This window comes from Colletotrichum destructivum, chromosome 2, assembly GCF_034447905.1.
Source record: "Colletotrichum destructivum chromosome 2, complete sequence".
Taxonomy (NCBI): domain Eukaryota; kingdom Fungi; phylum Ascomycota; class Sordariomycetes; order Glomerellales; family Glomerellaceae; genus Colletotrichum; species Colletotrichum destructivum.
In genome coordinates, this window is record NC_085897.1 from 4,206,550 (window position 1) to 4,225,158 (window position 18,609).

Here is an 18,609-nt window from a genome sequence, read left to right on the forward strand (position 1 = left end):
CCCACGCCGGTGCCTCTCTCTGCCTCTCGACCATCCATCCATGTACCTCGACGTTGATTTATCATCGCCAATCTTACACTCTTATATCAACCCCGATACACTTCATCCTTTTTCACACTCATATCTCTCATTCCCTATCTTTACCCCACGACTCCTTGACCACATCGCAAGCCCTGTCTCCGTATTCAGATACCCCCCTCTAAGTCCAGCCCGCCAGACGCAGTTCACATCCCCCCTCCCCCACCCAAAAAAAACACCGCAATCATGTCCGAAATCGAAAAGGTCCTCACCACCGCAGCCCCGCCGCCCCTGCCGCAGTTCTCCCAGGCCATCAAGTACAACGGCATGGTCTACTGCTCTGGCAGTATCGGTATCCTCACCGACAGGCCCGGCATGGTGCAGGCCGAGGGCACCGTCAAGGACCGGACCGTGCGTATTGTCTCAATCCTCCTTCAGCACCTCACCCCACCAAAACCCTCTACCTTTGGACACACCACCATCTTGATGAGAGACGTATTGACCTAACCCGCGCCCCCACCTCCAGCGCCAAGCCCTCAAGAACCTCGCCGCCGTCCTCGAGGCCGCGGGCAGCAGCCAACGCAACATCGTCAAGGTCAACGTCTACATCACCAAGATGACCGACTTCGCCATCATGAACGAGGCCTACGATGAGTTCTTCACCTGGGACCCCAAGCCCGTAAGTCCGCGCAGCCAGCCGTCTGCCATGTCCCCGAGAGGCAAGCTGACCATGAACCAAGGCCCGTACGTGCGTCGCTGTGTACCAGCTGCCGCTGGGCACCGACGTCGAGATCGAGTGCACGGCGTTCCTTAACAAGCCTGCCCAGAAGCTGTAGAATCCCCCCCCCCCCCCCCCGCCACCGGGCCTGTCATCCGTCAATGAATTGTGTGTTTTGAGCAAAGGAATTGAGAATCGGTTATCGAACATTTGTCTGTACATATGTACTCGGCCCGTAGTGGGTGCATGGAAAACATACTCCCGCCTTGGTTTGGCTTGTACACTCGCAAAAAAGTCTATAAAACCACCTTTTCCCCACCTTCGTCCCCGCGTAACCGATGCGATAATGCACAACCCTCCTAACGCCGGATAATAAATACACAAGGCCCTTCCAGCGTCATCGTGTCTTCATCAAGCCACCCTAAATCGCATTCCATGCGGCGAACCTCACTGCCGATATCGAGCGAGCTGCGCCATAATGTTCTCGACCTGCGCGGCTGAATCGCCAGTGCCGGCTTGGGCCTGGTGGTGGCCATTGGTAGACGACGGGCCGTTGGGAGCATAAACCTGTCCGCCGTACGAGACAGGTTGAGTCGGTGCTGAAGGCGGCGCCGCCTGCATGCCTCCCATGAGGGCCTGAATCTGAGCGTTCGCGGCTCCGGCGGCGTTGTTGGCAGCAGCTGGGCCGGCGCCTTGAGGGGTCATGCTGGCCAATAGACGCTGGAGGGTTGCATTATCGATGCCACTCATCATACTGGCAAGATCCGCCGCGTTGACGGCCTGCTGCTGAGCAGGAGGCGGGCCGCGGGGAGGACCCTGGTGTCCGGGGTAGGTGGGTGCGTGGGGAGGCACAGGCTGACCATACGGCTGCTGTCCGTATACTTGGTACTGTGGCTGAGGAGGGGGCGCACTCTGGTACGGCGCAGCTGCCGGCATCGCTTGCGACTTGGCACGCAGGACGAGTTCTGCCGCGATAGGGGGGTCAATGTCGCGGTAGTCGTCATACCGGGCACTCAGGCCGCCCGAGCGGTCAAAAACTCGAACCGGGATTTTGCCGATGTTCTGCGCGTGCATGTCGAGATCCACGATGGCATGGACGCCCTCGATCACCTGTCTTTGAATGATTGCCTCACGCGGGAAGCTTGGGTGAAGGAACATAACATCCACCTTCAATCCTCGATCGGTGAAGCCACGCTCAACCCAGGAAATGAAGTCGCGACTAAGCTCTTGGAGGAGCAGGAACTGAACATCAGGAACCTGGTTGCCGTAGCGGCGGGGGATGTCGAGGCGGTCATCGGCCGCGGAGGCTCGGTTGTAAGCGGGTGGGGTGGGAGTGCGTCTGCGGTAAGCGTCTTTTTGGCGGCCGTAACCTTGAGGCGAACGAGACCGGCCACGGGAGCGGTCCTGGGCATCGTAGTGATGCCGCTCCCGACCGTGGCTGTCCTCGCGGGCGTGACCGCCGTTGCGTCTGGAAGGCGAGTTGCGACTCGGTCTGTAGTCATCGCGATTGCGACGGGAATCTTGGTGCGAGTTACCTGCGTCCTGACGATCTTGACGTCCCGACTGCCGGCCACCTCCCCGGCCCCCGCGATCCGGCGAACGGGCGCGCTCGTTGCCGTCCTTCTTCTTCTGAGCGCGCGAGATCTCGAGATCTGGTCTAAGTCAGCGCCGTTTGGTTCGATATACCCGGAACCGAACTACTTACGAATCTTGCGACCCTTGATCTCGATGCCCTGGAGGTTGTCCATGGCAGCCTGGGCGTCTTCCAGGCTGTGGTACTGGACGAAGCCATAGGCCGACTTGAGGGAGATCTGGGCGAGGCGGCCGTACTTGTGAAAGATGTCAAAAACATCCCGTTTCGAGACGCGTTCGCTCGACAGGTTGCCTGAGAAAAAGTCAATGGCGCCGTCAGGTCTGCCTGATGAGAGAGAGCGCGAACCAATGAAGATGCGTGAGCCATCGGGGAACCTATCCCACTTCGCGTCCGCCATGTACCGTCGTTCATCGTTGACAAAAGTATCCCAGTGCTTCTGGCGGTCAGTAGACTCATCCGGCTGGCCAGCTGCGTGAGTGGCAGGATTGGGATACGGAGGCGCATTCATGGAGGTGATCGGGACGGCCGCATTCAGACCGGATGCAGGAGGGGGGGGAAGGTTGCCAAAGGCGTCCGGGGTGGTGCCAGGGGCACCGGCAGACACGTAGGTGGAGGGCTGGCCCGGCGTGGGGGGAGCGATCATGTTGGGAGCGACCTGAGAAGCGCCATTCTGCGGGTGGAAGCCTCGGTATTCTTCAGAAGGGTAGATGGGAGCCGTCTGCTGGGGCAGTGGGGGTCTGGGAGGAAGAGTAGCAGAGGCGGCGGCGGCGGCGGAGGAGGAGGATGAGGAGGTCAAGTTGGAGGATGACTGGGCATCATGGCCGGCAGGGCTTTGGTCTGTGTGAGACTCGGTCTGGCCTGTCATCTCAGCGACAAGGCGAGAGATATCAGCGGCGTGGTCATCCTCGAGGGCATTGTCATTGCGACCGTTGGCAGTCGAACGAGGCGCGCTCGAACCAGCTCCTTGGTGGGCGGCAGCTGTCGTGGGAAGCGCGGAAGCGGTGGCAGCAGTAGCAGCAGGTTGGGCCGACGAGGAATCAGCGACAGGTCGAGGGGCTACTCGAAGAGGGCTCGTCAAAGAATCAGAAGCGGCGGAATTGTGCATGAATTCTGGTGCCTTTGATACATCATGCTGATCAGCGCCATCCTCATCCGCATCCTGAGGAGGAGAGTCGAAGATTTTGAGATAGTCATCCTCGCCGGCGTCTGGTTCCGCCTGCTGCTCCTGCGTCTTCTCTGTGTGTGTCTCTTCTTCCTCTCCGTACGCATCGTCCAGGCTGTCGAGGTCTTCGTTGTCGCCATCTGCATCGCCAAAGTCGGCCATGGCATACGAGTCAGCACTGACAGGGCCAGACGCCGCTGCGTCTATGCCAATGTGGGCAACTCCGTTAGTTTGAGTGGATGAAGACATTGCATCAAGGATATCAGCAGTATCCTGGAGAGCAGGCACTACGGCCGAAGCGGCAGAGTGAAGAGGAGATGGGCAGTAGGGCGAGAGGTCGGCGGCGGTAGCCTCGAACTCTGGAGTAGCTTCTGGCTCGGGCATCAAGTTGTTGGAAGGGGGCGCACGTTTGATGGCGGCAGCAGTGAGGCGATGGGTGACGATGGATGGTGGATGGTGAGTGGCGGTGCGACGACAGCTTGGAGCTTGGAGCTTAGGTGGCTTAGAGCCTTAAGATGGCTTGTTTGGAGTTTGCTTGGCTGGTTGATAGCTGGTGGCGAGGCTGGCGCAAAACAGGCAGAGGAGCTTGGAGAGAGAGTGAGTGAGTCGGTGTTGAAGAGTGGGATTAGGAAGGGCCTGCGATGCGAGGTTGGAAATGGGCTTTAAGTCAAGTTGGAAGGTTGGTGAACGAGGCAACCAGACGCCTTGTTCTCTGCAGATTTCAGTCGAGATGTTGGAGTGATGCCCATGCGAGAGCGTGCAAGGCAGAAAATAGGCGAAGCACAAATAGTTGTGATTGTGATTGGGCTGGAAGCCAAACCGCGGAAGGAAAGCGGGAGGAAGGCGGGGTGGAAAGCAGCAGGTGCAGCTGTGCAAGGTGCCAGAGGGGGAAAAAGGGAAGAAGGGGAAAGAAGGAAAGAAGGGGACGCAAGCACGGGAGGGTCTCTCCTATAGGGTGTGAGTGGTTGGCGGTCGCAAGGAGCTTTCAGAAGCTGCAGAAGAGAGAAAAAAAGTTTGGTCCAAAGTGAAGAGGAGTCGCAAGTTTCCCAGAGTTTAATCCCTTGAGCTGCGCTGGTTGTCGATTGGGTGAGAGGTAGTTGATTAGGCTGGAAGGTGCGTGAGAGGAGTGTCGGGCCTTGAAGCCATGGGCGCCGAGCTGTTGTTGCAGGCGGAGGATTGGTGTGTTGCGTGAAAGTGTGTGCAGCAGGGAAAAAGGCTAAAAAGCTTGGAGCTCAAGAAGAGGAAAAAGGGTCGAAAAGCCCAACTTGCAGCACACGCAAAGGAAGGGAAGGTGCAAAAGCTCTGCAACTGCCCTGCAAGGCTTGGTGGGATATGACCAGGGTAGGTGGATAGACACAATGGATTCTGGCCAATACTCTCTTGGGACAATGGAGACGGCCCCACAAGACAAGCTAGCTGCTTGGGGCAAAGTGAAATGGATGAGGTCAGCAGGTCGAGCCAGTCAGATACATTGGCACACTGTGCCAAATTCAACGTGATAACTAGGCTATTGGCACTGCTCTCTCTGTTCAGCAAAAAGATCCACTTCAACCCATCAATCATCATCGTCAATGAACAGTCTGTCTGAGGATTGAAGAGCTGTGGAAGAGGTCAGCCAACCTGATGCAAACCGAAGCTCATTGTTCTTAGCCACTTGAAACACTCGTATCCATTTTGCCTATTGTGTATCCAGGTTTCATCTTTGTCAGCTTTGGTCTGACCTGAAGAACTCAATCTTGATAACATCTGAAGCCTCCTTCTTGGCTTGTCACGATGAAGCTGGTCATTGGTATCCTTCGATCCGTACGCCCAAGATTGGGGAATCCTTTCACACGACCCCTGCAACCCATTCGCTGGGCCAGGTTCCAGGCATTCGAGGCAGAGTTTGACCCTGAAGAGCTGGCAAAGGCGAGATCATGGCACGCGACCTTCGACGGTAGCCAGCTTCCCAAGGGCCAGACAAGTTACGCGCGCTCAAGCGGCCCCGGTGGACAGCACGTCAATAAGTTAGTTTCTGCCATCTAGCAGCCGACGCTCATTACTCACCATCCCCTCAGAACTGAAAGCAAAGCCATCACTGTGTGGCCTGTGAAGGACCTCCTGTCGGTTTTGCCGAAACTGCTGCACCGAGGCATCAGAGAATCGAAATATTACACGGCCAGATCGGATTCATTGACGCTGCAGGCACAGACGCACCGGCACAGAGAGGCCAACACAGAAGAGAACCAGCATAAACTCATCGATGAAGTTAAGAGGATATACGCAGAGACAGTCCCAGGCGAGACGAGCCCGGACAAGAAGAAGAAGCACGCCGAGATGTGAGTGGACGCGTCGAAACTCGCTGCGGCAAGCCAGAAACTGACAGACCCGCACACGCAGAGCAAAGTCATTCAACGAAGGACGGCTCAGGCAGAAGAAACAGCTGGGCTCCAAGAAGCAGAGTCGACGGTCGGCATTCGACTGAGTGGCCGACCCAGAGATGGTACATAGGTGTATATGGTGGCACGCGTGGCACGCGTTGCACGTGCGCTCGCTATTTCGGTCCAGCGCCGCGAGTAATGGGGATTCGAACCGCATGGCGGTGGTGCTGAATCGCGGCGTGCTTTGCTCGCCTAGCTCAAGCCGGCACAGGTGACTAAGACATGCACATACACACCGGCCCGTTGTGGACGTTGAGAAGGGCGAGGTGGGGTATTAAGGGGTCCAAACTGCAGACTCCAGAGCTGAACCAAGGTGCGGCCTTGGGCACAGGAACGTTCTGGGCCCTGAACTTTGAGTTTAGAGGACAACTGCAGAACTAACTGCAACTTTCCGAACTCGCCTTCTTTTCAAGGGTCCTTCTCCAGGACGGATGAGGAGACGACAAGGATTTGCGGAGCCGACCGGGTTGCCGGGTATAACCATGGTGCCCGCTCGATGCTGGGTTAAAGAAGAGGTAGAAGGAAATTCGGTGCATTTAGCAGGTGAGAAGCGCTCGGGTATCGATGGCGGGGAACAAAGAAAGATGATATGGCATAAGATATTTGTAGAAACAAACCTACTCTCATCCCGGGGCATACAATAACAGTATTTGGGTACTTACATCCAAAAGTCTGGGGTGGCGCTCAGTGCAGTCAGGTATTGTCCCGAAACAGTCAGATCTGTCGCTCTCAATTTCATCCTACAGGAGGCAACCCGACATTCTGCTTCTTCAGGGCTTGCTGCCTCTTGACTGCGAATGTCATAGGAACGCCCGGACTGACTGGGGGGGCGCCTATGGGTGAGAGTATGGACCAGTGTCGCCGGCTACGGTAGTGGTGGTGGGTGGGGGCCGCGTCTCTATGGAATCTTACTCGGCTCCTTTATTCCTTCATCCATCCCTGATGTCGACGCTCATTGCCATTGGGTCGGTTCATCGTGATAGAGTGTGGTTGGAAGATGGTGACGAGCTGCGATGCTTGAAAGGGTATCATTTGCATCAGAACAGGCGCAATCAGCAACTCTTCAGCACTTTAGGTGCTCGAATGTAAGTAGGTATCTGCAGTAAGGTACCTAGGTACCCAGAGGCACCTTGGGTACAGGGTAGGTATCTAGCTGAAGCCTGAAAGACCTGGAGGCCGTCGGTTGGTGTGACTAGCGCGGTGTTAGTGCTTCCCGCCCGGCGGAACCCACTTGTTCGTCTCTTTCCCATCCAGTCTCATTCAATCCATATCAATCCGTCCCTCTCCTTCATCTTCTCCTCTTTCCTCCGTCTCACTCTTGCTCGCCATCAATCACTCACACCAGTTCCCGGCATCGTCTCTGCGTCTGCGCCGCCCATCGCCTGCTTAACTCCTCGACGCCCCTGATCACGTTGATCTGCGACCCGGCGTCATAGAGTGACAGCACATCACCCACCCCCTTCATCAACTTGCTGGGACTGGTGTGCTTGCTAATTTGACCCCTGTTGTCTCTGGACGGGCAATTGGCCCCGCGGACCCCTCGAACCTCGTACTTCCTCGACCCGCGACCCTCGACCTTCGACCACCTCCACCTCCGAAGCGGAAAGCCAACTCGGACAGGGACTGTCGATCATCAAATCAGCCCAAACAATCAATCCAAACCACCTGCCGTGCCCACTTTGTCACCTGCTCTCTCCTTTTGAAGCAATCAGTCTTCGCCCGAACAACAGCCCCGCCCAGGACTTGGTCTCTTTTTGCTGCTTCTTTTCTTTCTTTCTAGCCGACACGACTATTTCCTACCCCTTCTGCCATCCCCTTTCTAGCAGTTGTAATCCGCTTTGTGGACAAAGAAACTGTTGAACCAACCAACATTGGCCCCAGCTGACGGTCTACCTTTGAGGCGACCCCAAAAACACCAACCCGGTTTCCGCCTCTTGCTTACCCCGCCAACCTCAACCGCCCTCCGAATCCGCGCCCACCAACTTCCCGACCGACTCTTCTTCCCGGATAATCACCCAGCCCTCGACCGGTGGGTGACGCCCGCCATCTCGAACCCTCGTAACTCCAACCCTGCCATCGAACTCCCCCCGGGCCGCATCGATGGCTTCCAACGGTTCCAATGGAGCCTCTCAGCAGCCTCAGGTCCAGCCCTGCAGATACAAGGTCGGCAAGACGCTGGGCGCTGGCTCTTACTCCGTCGTGAAGGAATGCGTCCACATCGATACCGGTCGCTACTACGCCGCAAAGGTCATCAACAAGCGATTGATGGCCGGCCGAGAACACATGGTGCGTCCTTTCTCCGTCTAATCTTCGAGTGCCTAGCCGAGCACCAAAGCTGACAAGCCCCTTTTTCACAGGTCCGCAACGAGATCGCAGTGCTGAAAAAGGTCTCCATGGGCAACCAGAACATCCTGACCCTCGTCGACTACTTCGAAACCATGAACAACCTCTACCTCGTCACCGACCTGGCTCTCGGCGGTGAGCTCTTTGACCGAATCTGCCGCAAAGGCAGCTACTTCGAGTCCGATGCCGCCGACCTTGTCCGCGCCACCCTCTCCGCCGTCGCGTACCTGCACGACCACGGCATCGTCCACCGCGACCTGAAGCCCGAGAACCTCCTTTTCCGCACACCAGAAGACAATGCAGACCTCCTAATTGCCGATTTCGGACTGAGCCGCATTATGGATGAGGAGCAGTTCCACGTCCTGACCACGACATGCGGCACCCCTGGATACATGGCTCCCGAGATCTTCAAAAAGATTGGCCATGGCAAACCCGTCGATGTCTGGGCTATTGGCGTCATCACCTACTTCCTCCTGTGCGGCTACACGCCCTTCGACCGCGACAGCGATTTCGAGGAGATGCAGGCCATCCTGAACGCCGACTACAGTTTCACGCCCTTCGACTACTGGCGCGGCGTCTCCGACCATGCCAAGGACTTCATCCGTCGCTGCCTCACCATCGACCCGAACAAGCGCATGACGGCGCATGACGCCCTGCAGCACCCCTTCGTCGCCGGCTACCTCAACAACGGCGAAGGTGAAGGCCAGAACCTGTTGCCAACCGTCAAGAAGAACTTCAACGCTCGCAGGACCCTGCATGCTGCCATTGATACCGTCCGCGCCATCAACAAGCTCCGCGAGGGTCAGGCCAACTTGATGGACGGGGCCAAGTCGCAAGAACCCACACGGGGCGCCGCGGCTCTGAAGACCCAGCCAAACACGAGAAAGGACGATAGCGCCATCAGTATAAGTAGCCAGGGTGATAAGGACTCGGGCTACGGTACCCAGCCCGAAGCTGATAGCCAGACTGATGTTGTCATGACAGATGCCGGGCCAACGCTGAGCAGTGTACCAGCCAGCCTGCGGCCAGGCAGTGAGCAGAACAAAGTGGTTGAAACGAGCAGGGGCCTGTGGAGTGGTTCTGCATTGCGACGATAGTCCCGTCGCGATGCCGTACCAAGTGTGAAGGTCACAGCCTTCCACGAAGATCTGCATAAGGCAGACAACTTGCAATCTGTTGAGGGGACACAGCCTTTGAGATTTGACTGTCTGACCAAGGAGGCTTTGAGGGGTCTCTTCACGCACATGCGAGGAGGTCGTGCGGCAAAGAGCCTGGGAGAAGTCAAAGCAACGGCCACAGTGTTTCCTCTGTCACAAGGCGGCATTGTCTCTGGTGTCACAAACCTGTCTGCTGAGAGCATGATCAGGGGAATGACAAGTCTGGCAGTGGAAGAAATAGCAAGGAAACTAGATACCTCAGGTTGACATCCGCGGACTGGCTCCGCCATTGGATGTCACACACTGACTGTGGGTTGGGCCGAATTGCGGCACCAATTCCCTTTCTTTACTTTTTTCATGTTTAGCAAGATTCCTACAGGCATATATCAAGGACAGGACTCGGATAAGCAGCCCGTTTAATGGAATGATATGAACGGACCCAGCCAGTCCTTCTGATTGATGGTTAGCGGAGGCTTCTCAAGTCATGTTGGCGTCAGTCTCTTGTCGACTCATGTGACATCGCGACGTCCTATAGAGAAGCAAGTCTCTGGGTCATATAGACAATATCCGGGCCTCCGATTAGGCTATCTTTTGCAGATATGGGCTTGATGACGACGCCAAGTGGAAACAGTGTTCTGTTGTGTCTATTTCATTGCGGACAAAGACTCTAGATCGATGTGACCTGTTTAATAGAAATCCTAGGGTCTTGCTACTTTGACTCATACACAACTGGAACTTTCATTGTCTACGCGGGAGAGCAACCTGGGCCGACCTTGTAGAACAAATGCTAGCCTTCTGTCTCATACCCTCAGCAGTCGTAGATTCTCGCACCGGCGTAGTCGCTGGTCTCCAGGCAGGGGGAGGTGCATGCCACGCAGCGCTGGTTGTTCCCATAAGGTACCTGCGAGCTCGCGCAGCTGCTGCAGCGGTTCGGGTCGACGGACCTGTAGTTGCAGTCGTAGCAGGTCGCGGCAGATGCGGCGGAGGCGAGGAGCGTGAGGGCGGAGACGAGGGCGGCGAACTTCATGGCAGCGAGAGTCGGGCTTCTTTGGAAGTCTTTCGGACAGGTGATGGGCTTTTTTGGGGGTGTCTTTTTTTGCGCGGGTGTTTCTGGTTGTATCTCGTCAGCACATCAGTAAGAGCATTCGCTGTTTGAAGTCATACCTGGTACTAGTAGTCTGGCCGAAGTCGTAAAATGTTGAGGATGCGGATTCTATCTCTGTCATATTCGGGGGCGGGCAGAGATGATTTATAGCCAGCCACCCGAACCCATTCCGGACGAGCGGCTCTTGCGGACTTTGAGGCATCATCATACGATACAGATCGACAGGAGTCCTGCTTCTAGGGGTCGCCTTTTTGCAGTCATCCAGCGTTCTTCTGCCGACGTTCCTGGTAGGAGCTGTCTCGACTGTGGATATTATCGTTGTTGGTCGAAGCTAATTATATTGCACCGGTATGGTACTATTGATGGTATCCGGGAAGGGGATGCCTGATGCTAAACTCCAACGGAGTCGGGCTCGCGATCAAAAACCCCGGTCGTCTTACACCCGCGAAGTATCCCCTCAACTGCGAGACGACTCCTTCCCCTCTCTTACTCTACTCTTTTCTCAGTGGTGCATTGGGCAAGGGCTACTCTGATAGTTCCTAGGAATCATTCAAGGCGGTCCTTTTGCCAAGTAAGCATTTGCAATGGAACGATGAAAACGCCAACGACCTATTCAAGCCTCATGTCGACACCTCGCTCCCCCAGCTTTCACCCTTGGGTCACCTTGCCATCTATCCATTCATCGACATTAGGAGTTTAAGTAAGGAAGCAAACCTTTATTCTTGACACTGCCACTCTGGTCTCCCATCCATCTTCCTCTTTTGTATTGGTCCTGAAGGGCGTCTACACTCTTTTCCTCATTCTTGCCAACCAAATTTATCCACACTGGTTCGAAATTCAACAACCTCCTCTTCCAACTCGGCATACCGTATAACCGTTTTCTGCAGCACGGTTCTGAAGACATCGTACGGTCTGCCTGTGGAAGCTGGCGGAGGCTGTGTATTTCCCACGCAAAGAGACGCCAGAAACTCAACCAGCTGAAGGCCAAAATCTCGGTTTCCAGAACCTCCGCAACCACCTGCCTATCTTACACCCTATCACCAGTTCTGGCACAGGGACTTGGTAGGGAACTAGAACCAGAGCTGGATCTGGGACTGGACTGAGTGACCCAGATGTTCCCGTGCTGGGCCCGCCGCTGCTGGGTAATGCATCACCGGACTCTCTCTCTCCGGGGCCCTCTGTGCCAACTTTTCCTATGTCAGATTCTGAGGAACGAGTTGCTATGCAACCGAGTGGAGCGCCGTCAACAACCTCGTACAGCAAGGCACTTCGTTTGTGATACAAAGCAACGCGCCGGCTGCTTCTAGCGATGACATTGTCAACATTGACCTGTCTGTCCCAGCCCCGAGTATGTATTACGCCGGTTGGTAACAGGGACGGCCTGCCAGCGGTTTGCCCCAAAGACATGCTCGACAAAGATCTCGACAATGGCCTTACCTACGCTGGCCTTTCTCTCGAGACTTTGCAGTTCTATCACGGACTGGCACTTGAGTTCTCAGAGGAATCCATTTGGGGCACCTGGGTATTGACATCGACCTGGATGCGAACGATCCCAACTGGAAAGAGTACCGACATCGTAAATGCCTATGAGAAGCAATCGGCAGGGCTTTCAACAAGTATGTCGTCCAGCCGGCCAAACAAGCCAATGATTCCGGGCAAGACAGGCAACGGCGATCCCTATAAGCATTAATAGGGAGTTTTCTGGAAGTTCACCAACCCACAATGGGTCGAGCCAGACGAGAAGAACCCGAACAACCCAAATGTCAAGCAGGCTCAGTCGCCCCGGTGGAAAACCATTCTTATCAAGTCCTTACTCTTGAACGTCTACTCCGTCGGTTGCGGCGTCAAAGACAATGCCGGGAACGCCTTAGAGTGCTGGCCAGGCGAAATGAATCACCCCGAGGCGAAACCATGAGGGACGAGGTTGGTGTGCGAGCTGACCATCCGGCTCGTTCTGAAGATTGGTGTCCACGCCCAAATCGTCGCCCTGGCACCGCCACCCAGATCAGCTGGCGCAACTGGTTGTATGTATCGGCATCGAAGAAGAGATACGATACCTCCTCTGGGCGTCAAAGACCGGCCGCTGACGAGAAGCTGCATTGCGTGGGTTTTCTCTAGTGTCTTTGGGCCTTTGACTGGACCCTGGCATTTGATACTAAGACTGCATGCCTTCCCGCATCTTCGACCGATCCCGCACTCCCGGCTGAAACTGCTCCTCCAGATGTTGCTCCTCCTAAAACCAATGGACGTTGAAAAACAGAGGACGTCGTCTCCGACATGATAGGCCAAGGCGACAGCAGCGAGCTGATGTACGATTCGGAACCACTCGGCAACAAAACGGACTTCGATAGCGTGGGCTGTGAGTTCGCCATGCGCGTCGACCCCGACGGCGCGACATGGTCCACTCCTGCAGCACGCACCGGGAACATGTACCTCGTCCGTTCCGGTAGCCAAAGCGACGTGGACTGCTCCGAGACTATGGGCCACCGTGGACGACGTGCTCCTCTTCAGCGGCGCCCAGCGACCAATACACTACTACGACGACACCATGTCCCTAGTCCCTGGCCCGTCTCGACGCCGAGCTCAACACAACGGCGGGGGTCGTCGGGGTCTTCTGGGCGCCGTACTACGACACCGGGGACCTAAGTATTTCTTCGCGACCAATCGAAATCGACACTTACGAGCAGATCTTCTACCCGACTGTAGGCAACCACGCGGACGGGACTTCGTCGAATGTCTTCCTAGCGCAGGACCGGGCGGCAGACATCGGGACGTTGCTGCATCCAGATGCCACCTACTCCATCACGGGAAGCAGGGTGAGCGCCTGTTATGTCGGTGTTAAATCAAGGCACGCCATATCAGGGAGGGGGGTTTCTCGGGTTCCTGCGTTGGCCTTCTCTCATCCATCTCACAGAGCCTCAAGTTTGGTTTCGAACGCTTCCTCACTCCGATTCGCCGCCCGCCCCGTCGTCGTCGGGCATCTTTTTCGAGGACTGCCTGACGCCACTACACGACACTGTTCACCCTCTCTCGTCAAACCCAAGTCAGGCTCGAACCCGAAACGTGAGCAGCAACGACAGTCATCCTCTCACCAATTGCGTGCACACACCCCTTTCCCTCTCCATCCTCCCTCTCCCAGCGGCCCTGCCCGCCCCATTTCCTCCCGACCTCGCTCCGGGGAAATTAGCAATATCTCACTGACCGGCTACATACATACCCATGCTACCCCATCGCCAACCTGTCGTCGCCCTATTCCCCAGCCCAACGGCCCCGCGTCTGCCTGCCTCCTCGGAACACAAAGGGGAAATCACCACACGAACAAGGGAAGAAGAAACAACCACTCCCCCTCTCGAATCCAAAAGCCCGAATCCAACCTTCGAGAGCCCTGCCAAGACAGCCCGGGAATCCCTGCTCGGCGTCCTGCGGTGATGAAGACCCACATCACCCCCGGTCGGTACTCGGTACGGGCGGGAGTCAGCCAAGCCCCATCAGCCCCAATCCTCCCCCGGTCCCGAATGCTCGGGTCTTGGCTTAGCGTCATTCTTGTCCAAAAGGCCCCCCCCCCCTTCTTCACCACACGCGTCTGCGCCGCAGTAGCATGCCGGCCTACGTAATTCTTGCGCCGCAATGCACCCACAGGGTGCGAGGCGGTGCGGCAAAGGCAATTCCGCTTCCAACCCTCTGCCGGACCCCTACCGACCCGACCGGGATCAGCGCAGGCGGGCCTGATATTCGACGTCAGCAATAACAGGTCAGTCCAGCATGCCGAGTTGGCGCATCTCCTTGTCGTCAAAATCAAATCTTGAGCGTGTCAGTAACGAGCAAGTCACGGTGATGAGTAGACAGGTGGTGGATGGATTCAATAGATCTTGTTAGGAGAAATGCTCCTCGTATTCTTTCTTCTCGTTCTTCATCAACTACTTCAGTAGCGACTGCTCTACCACCTCCGCTTGTGGTGTACTACATCTCGTCCTCCACATTACTTCGGGTCCGCCTTCCTCCTGGCTGGACGCCTGAGATCATTCTCGTCCACGCCGCATCCGGCACTGAGCCGAAACAGAGGGACGGGCCGAGACCTCAACGTTGAACACATTAAATGTACGGAGGTCTATGTCTCCAAGTCCTTGTGCCGTGTACGCCACTCTCCCCAGCTCCGTGGGTCTGTCTGCCGTTGTGATCATCCAATAGGCCGTTACTGCAAAGCCTGTCGAGAACCATGATTCTCCGGCTGATTCTGTCGTTTGCAAAAAAAATAAAAAGAATAATAATACCACGATTGCGCCGTTGCTGTGCTGCTGATGCAAATGGTACAGGTAATCCAAAGTGGTATCCGTGTTGAGTAAAAAGTGCTGATGATGAGAATCGAACAAAAAAGGTATCGATTAAGGGGTGTTGGTCTTTTGTATCTGGATGCGTGATGTCGTCTGTTGAAAGCTATTATCGCGCTCGATGTGACCGCGGCGGTAATAGGTTCATCCGGCCGGCGATATCGCTCAGTTGCATTATGGTAGGGCTTGAGATTGACGTTCGCCGTGCGGCGCGAACAGTCGAATCTACCGTACGGCCACCTCGGTGAGCTGAGGAATTTCGTATCGTTCGTGGTCGGGTCGGATCTCGATGCTGAAGATGCTGCGGCCGGATTCTTCAGATAGCGCGGGACTCAAGCTTCCGCTGCCCCGGCTTGATGCGCTGTAACTGGAACTGCTGCCAACGGCCCACTCGTCGCTCGATGAGCTGCCACGTCGCTGGAGGTAGCCCATGTTGTACATCCGTCCGTACTCCTCGTCGAACGTCTTGGTTTGCTCGCCAATCTCAACATAGTCATACTCCCAACGAGTCTTCTTGTCGGCCTGCTGTTGAGGCAGGTACCGGGCCTTGGCAAAGTAGAAGATGCCGGCAGAAAGAAGGGAACCGCCAACCAGGTCGACTGCGTAGTGGTGGTTGAGGTACATCGTCGCCCACCAGATCCATCCGACATAAATCATGAAAAGGGGGCGGAAACGGGGGAAGCAGTAGCTCAGAATGAGAGCCTCCATGACGGCGTCGGCGGCGTGCAGCGAGGGGAAGGCACCAAAGGGTACGGGGGCCGTCGTGAAGCTCGTTGTGTACATGTCGATTCCGAGGATGGCGTCGATGCGGGCCAGGCCGGCGGGGGATCCTTGCATGCCGTAGGCGGCGGGCGCCAGGCCATGCTCATTCTCGTACCAAGGGGGAGTGCAGGGGAAAACAAGCTGGATTGTGACGCCGAGAACGTTGAGCCATCCGAAGCACTTGGCGAAGACAGGGACGGTCTTGGGGGCAGCGAAGAAGAACAGAAAGCCGGCGCAGATGAAGGGGGCGCCAAAATGACCTAAGCCGTACGGGATCCAAGCGAGGATGTCGAGAACAGGGTGGGTGTGAGCGGACAAGATATTAGAGAGGTTGGCGCCGTAAAGGACATTCTCGAGAGCGGGCAAAACGCGAACCCAGATGTGAGGGCGATATTTCGCATCAATGAAGCTGGTACTCCTGTCAGCGTCTGGAGACATCATCAGAGGGGTGAGGATGGGGCACAAATGCGACTTACCGGCTACAAAAGAAATAGATAAGATACGTCCATATACTCAGCCCAGGGAAGAAGAACTGGCTCGTGGCAGGAACGGTCAGGAGCAGGAGACCACCGGCGACGGCGAGTGTCTTAATGAGAGGGGCCGAGGGCGTAATGCAAAGTGAGAAGATGATCAGGGCGATCAGGATGGTGTACTGCAGGTCGAGGAGCCTCCACTTGTGATTTTGCAGTTTCCGTAATGTGACGAGAGGGTTGAATGATCTCTGAAGTGAGATGACATCCTCGGCGCCGTTGTAGGTGTCGCGCTTCTTCTGGTTCCTCTTTGCCCGGCTGGGTCGATACCGGTGCGGGATAGGGTTGAGCTTGGCGAAGTTGATGTTGCCGGTCCAGAGCGACGGGAGCGTCGGCTTCCCCTGGAGGAAGCTGGCGAAGTCACGCATAGTTGCTGATACTCTCAGAGGTGGTGTTCTGAGAGTCGCGACGCAAAGCGAGGGGGCGGGGTGAGAGAGGTGGGGGAGATAAAGGACCTCGAGGACGTCAAGGTCTTTCTCCGGTGTTGCGTCGACTTGTCTGTGTCTGACTAAAACCAAACCATCCGGTAGGCTTCTCTTGTCTTGTCTTGTCTTGATTCCGTCTTGATGATCCAGCTACGTCATGCCCCAGCGAGCCGGCCTGTTGTAATTCCCCAAGAAATATCCTACTCGTCGACTAGGTGGTGTGTGTGATTTGCAAGCGGGTGGTCGCCGTCGAGGGAGGAGGGAATGATTAACAGGATGGGAAGTCTTGGGATTGAGGGAGGGAGGAGAGGGGAGAGAGAGGTCAAAAAGGGAATGAGACAAGCAACAGAGTTACGCAGAGTGTGGATGACTAGATGGATATGTATGGCGAGGAGACAGCGGAACGGACGGGCGAAGCGGCAGGGTTAGGCAAAGTAGGTTAAGGTAAGGCAGAGAAGGGATAGATAGAGTGACAAAGTGAGAACCAGAGACAGGGCACGACAAGGACCACGGTCCCAAGACTTGTCCAGCAAAGGAGGCCGAGCTCCTCTGGATTTTGCTGGAGCCCATGATTTGAGGTGTACAGAGTAGGAGCACCGAAGTACCCAAGACGCCCAAGGCTCAGCAGAAAGGTACCAAGACAGCCCAAGCCGGCCTACGGAAGCGGCGGGGACCGGGGTGCTTGTCAGAGGCCGAGAGATTTTGGGTGCGGCGGCGTACTGCACTCGCAGGTAGTGTAATAGAGTGGGTTGTGGAGTTAATGTGTCTCCGTCCGTCCCTTCTTCCTCTTCGCGCGCGGACAAAAACCCCAAACGAAGTACCGTGTACTCCTACATAACCCGTCGCCCTACGACAAGGTACAGTACACTAAAGATGGACCCAGTGTACGTACACCACTACATCGCGGGTACCCTCACTTTCCTTCTGGTGGGTTGTGAGTCTCCCGAGTCCCGCCCTACACCCTACACAGCTGACCAAGACTAGGGGGGCGTCGGGCGGTAAGCGGACCATTACAGCGCGTGGGACGTAGGGGCTGACAAACTGAGGAGGTCGAATCGAATCAAGATGAAGCTATGATGCTGTGATACTTCTCTCAGGATACCCTGGGGTCCCGTCCCAGGGGGCCTTTCTTGGCCGTCTCTATCTGCGTACTGAACTCGTCGTGACTTCTATCATTCATTCGGGAACCCTAGGGTCCTTCTACATTAGCAGTGCAGACAATGCCGCTGCTGCTGAGAGCGGGCAGGCAGATGCCAAGTGCAGCTCTGCCATCCTCCCGCCCTCTCCGGATCGACTTGTCATGACTGCCGTCGAAAGCTGGCAAGCTCGGCGCCATCTCTGCGGAAGGTCTTATCCTGACGATCATTCCGGGGGCTGGATGTTGCGCCGCTCACGTCTATGATGACTGATGGTGTAGTCGTCCCGAGATGGCCTGTGATGGGCTCGTTTGTTGGGGGCCATCTCGGTCTGGGAAACTGAGGGCGAAAGCGCACAAGACCACAAATGCGAGGGACGCTCGGATGCTGCGGCTTGGGTACAGGTACATTCTCGATAGAGCGGGGCTTAGTCAACTGGGGTACGTACCGAGAAGGGAGTCACGAGCGCTACAGCTTCTGGGTCGGTCGTCGCTGACGACGCACGGGCTTATCTTGGGAGAAACAAGAAGGCAGGGATCAAGCAACGCACGCTCCCTGCAGTTGATCGGGCAGGTTCGACGGGCAAGGTACGTACTGGGTTCTCCCACAGTCCGTCTGCCGGGGCCTTACGTGATGATGCTGGTCTGCAGGACCACGCCGTGCCCGCCTTTGCCCGGGGGCCCAGTAATCAATCTTCTTTTGGAGTGGTGGCTGGTGACTGGTGACGACAGGGTCCATATTTTGCTTCGATTTTTCTGCTTCCACGGTGACTAACCTTTCGTTCTCGGCCTTCGCCTTCGTCTTCGCATTTTGTTGCGTGAGGATGACATCCTCGCTACGCTAGCCGACGAATCAAAGACATGAAAGCACTCTGTAGAAGAGAAACATATAGGTCGAGACTACGGAACATC

General features: G+C 56.1%; 6 protein-coding genes across 6 annotated transcripts; 3 read left to right on the forward strand and 3 right to left on the reverse strand.

Moving 5' to 3' along the window:
- Positions 1–87: 87 nt before the first annotated feature.
- On the forward strand, positions 88–1,160 carry CDEST_03485 (Putative YjgF/YER057c/UK114 family, RutC-like superfamily protein). The gene is made up of 3 exons (XM_062919644.1): positions 88–429; positions 545–697; positions 759–1,160. The coding sequence occupies exons 1-3, from the start codon at positions 265–267 to the stop codon at positions 852–854; spliced, it is 414 nt and encodes a 137-aa protein (XP_062775695.1). The 5' UTR covers positions 88–264; the 3' UTR covers positions 855–1,160.
- Positions 834–4,707, reverse strand: CDEST_03486 (Putative RNA recognition motif domain, nucleotide-binding alpha-beta plait domain superfamily). The gene is made up of 2 exons (XM_062919645.1): positions 2,442–4,707; positions 834–2,388 (listed from the first exon to the last, which is right to left on the reverse strand). The coding sequence occupies exons 1-2, from the start codon at positions 3,874–3,876 to the stop codon at positions 1,184–1,186; spliced, it is 2,640 nt and encodes an 879-aa protein (XP_062775696.1). The 5' UTR covers positions 3,877–4,707; the 3' UTR covers positions 834–1,183.
- Positions 4,708–5,031: 324 nt separating this feature from the next.
- CDEST_03487 (Putative peptide chain release factor class I) lies at positions 5,032–6,564 on the forward strand. Its single transcript, XM_062919646.1, has 3 exons — positions 5,032–5,498; positions 5,550–5,810; positions 5,872–6,564. Exons 1-3 carry the CDS (start codon positions 5,266–5,268, stop codon positions 5,954–5,956), a joined length of 579 nt encoding a protein of 192 aa, XP_062775697.1. The 5' UTR covers positions 5,032–5,265; the 3' UTR covers positions 5,957–6,564.
- Positions 6,565–7,185: 621 nt separating this feature from the next.
- CDEST_03488 (Putative serine/threonine-protein kinase, active) lies at positions 7,186–10,198 on the forward strand. The gene is made up of 2 exons (XM_062919647.1): positions 7,186–8,198; positions 8,270–10,198. The coding sequence occupies exons 1-2, from the start codon at positions 8,013–8,015 to the stop codon at positions 9,350–9,352; spliced, it is 1,269 nt and encodes a 422-aa protein (XP_062775698.1). The 5' UTR covers positions 7,186–8,012; the 3' UTR covers positions 9,353–10,198.
- Positions 10,199–10,220: 22 nt separating this feature from the next.
- On the reverse strand, positions 10,221–10,439 carry CDEST_03489 (Putative growth factor receptor cysteine-rich domain superfamily; the record flags this gene model as incomplete). Its single annotated transcript, XM_062919648.1, has 1 exon — positions 10,221–10,439. The coding sequence occupies one exon, from the start codon at positions 10,437–10,439 to the stop codon at positions 10,221–10,223; it is 219 nt and encodes a 72-aa protein (XP_062775699.1).
- Positions 10,440–14,368: 3,929 nt separating this feature from the next.
- On the reverse strand, positions 14,369–16,942 carry CDEST_03490 (Putative phosphatidic acid phosphatase type 2/haloperoxidase, inositolphosphotransferase Aur1/Ipt1). The gene is made up of 2 exons (XM_062919649.1): positions 16,084–16,942; positions 14,369–16,016 (listed from the first exon to the last, which is right to left on the reverse strand). Exons 1-2 carry the CDS (start codon positions 16,503–16,505, stop codon positions 15,071–15,073), a joined length of 1,368 nt encoding a protein of 455 aa, XP_062775700.1. The 5' UTR covers positions 16,506–16,942; the 3' UTR covers positions 14,369–15,070.
- Positions 16,943–18,609: the final 1,667 nt, after the last annotated feature.